This window comes from Lathyrus oleraceus, chromosome 6 (genome assembly GCF_024323335.1).
Source record: "Lathyrus oleraceus cultivar Zhongwan6 chromosome 6, CAAS_Psat_ZW6_1.0, whole genome shotgun sequence".
Classification (NCBI taxonomy): Eukaryota; Viridiplantae; Streptophyta; class Magnoliopsida; order Fabales; family Fabaceae; genus Lathyrus; species Lathyrus oleraceus.
In genome coordinates this window covers 137,543,993-137,544,921 of record NC_066584.1, presented here as the reverse complement: position 1 = coordinate 137,544,921, position 929 = coordinate 137,543,993, and the positions used below count along the sequence as shown (strand labels likewise).

General features: G+C 35.3%; 1 protein-coding gene across 1 annotated transcript; it reads right to left on the bottom strand.

The window, feature by feature from the left end:
* Positions 1 to 251: 251 nt before the first annotated feature.
* On the bottom strand, positions 252 to 695 carry LOC127094424 (pre-mRNA-splicing factor CWC15-like). Its single transcript, XM_051033260.1, has one exon. The coding sequence runs from the start codon at positions 693 to 695 to the stop codon at positions 252 to 254; it is 444 nt and encodes a 147-aa protein (XP_050889217.1).
* Between the last annotated feature and the right edge of the window lie 234 nt (positions 696 to 929).

Here is a 929-nt window from a genome sequence, read left to right as displayed (position 1 = left end):
GTTCAGATGCTTCTGATACTTTGCTGTTTTGCTCAAAGTTAGACTTTCTTGAACGTGTTTCTACTTCAGATGCTTCTTATCTTCTGATAATTTGTATCTGATCTGGTTCTGTATCTGATGACATCATCAGATTTCTTCCTTCTTTCTTTAGAACCCTGCACACTTAGAAACTTTTCGTTAGGGTGCCATTTTTGGTTTCATCCTTTGTTATCATCAAAATCATGGAATCTGTTGTAGAACAATTTTTGTTCTTACATATTTTTCTGAATATACCTTTGGCATCTCTTGACAAATAGCCCAACATCATCATCATCATCATCATCATCATCGGAGTTCTTGTCATCCTTTTCTTCACACTCACTAGGTTCATTCTCTGAGGACTTGAAACTATAAGTCTTTAGAGCAATGGAGTTTTTCACCTCTTCCTTGTCTTTACCTTTCTCTTTCTCCATATTCTTTTCATACTCTTTTTCATGTTTCTCCAAGAAAGTGAGTTCTTGCTCATGCTCTTCCAATTTTCCGAACAAGGTAGTGATATCAAGTGCTTTAAGATCATTTGCCTCTTTAATAGCGATGACCTTGGGTTCCCATTCCCTATTAAGACATCTTAAAACCTTGTTAGTAGCAATAACATTAGAGATAAGATTACCTAGAGCATTCAATCTATTAATAAGGTGTGTGAATCTCTTTTTCATTTCGACAATGGTTTCACTATGCTTCATACGAAAGAGTTCAAACTCTTGGTTGAATGTGTTGACTCTAGTTTGTTTGACCTCATTAGTTGGATCATAGGAAACTTATAATGTGTCCCACATAGCTTTGGAGGTTTCACAATGAGAAACATGATAATACTCATCAACACCTACTACGTATATGAGAATATTTTTTGCTTTCCAATCATGAGACCACAACTTCCTATCATTATCGTT

Coding starts and splice junctions, on each gene's coding strand:
- LOC127094424 (XM_051033260.1), bottom strand. CDS start 695: ATGAAAAAGAGATTCACACACCTTATTAATAGATTGAATGCTCTAGGT.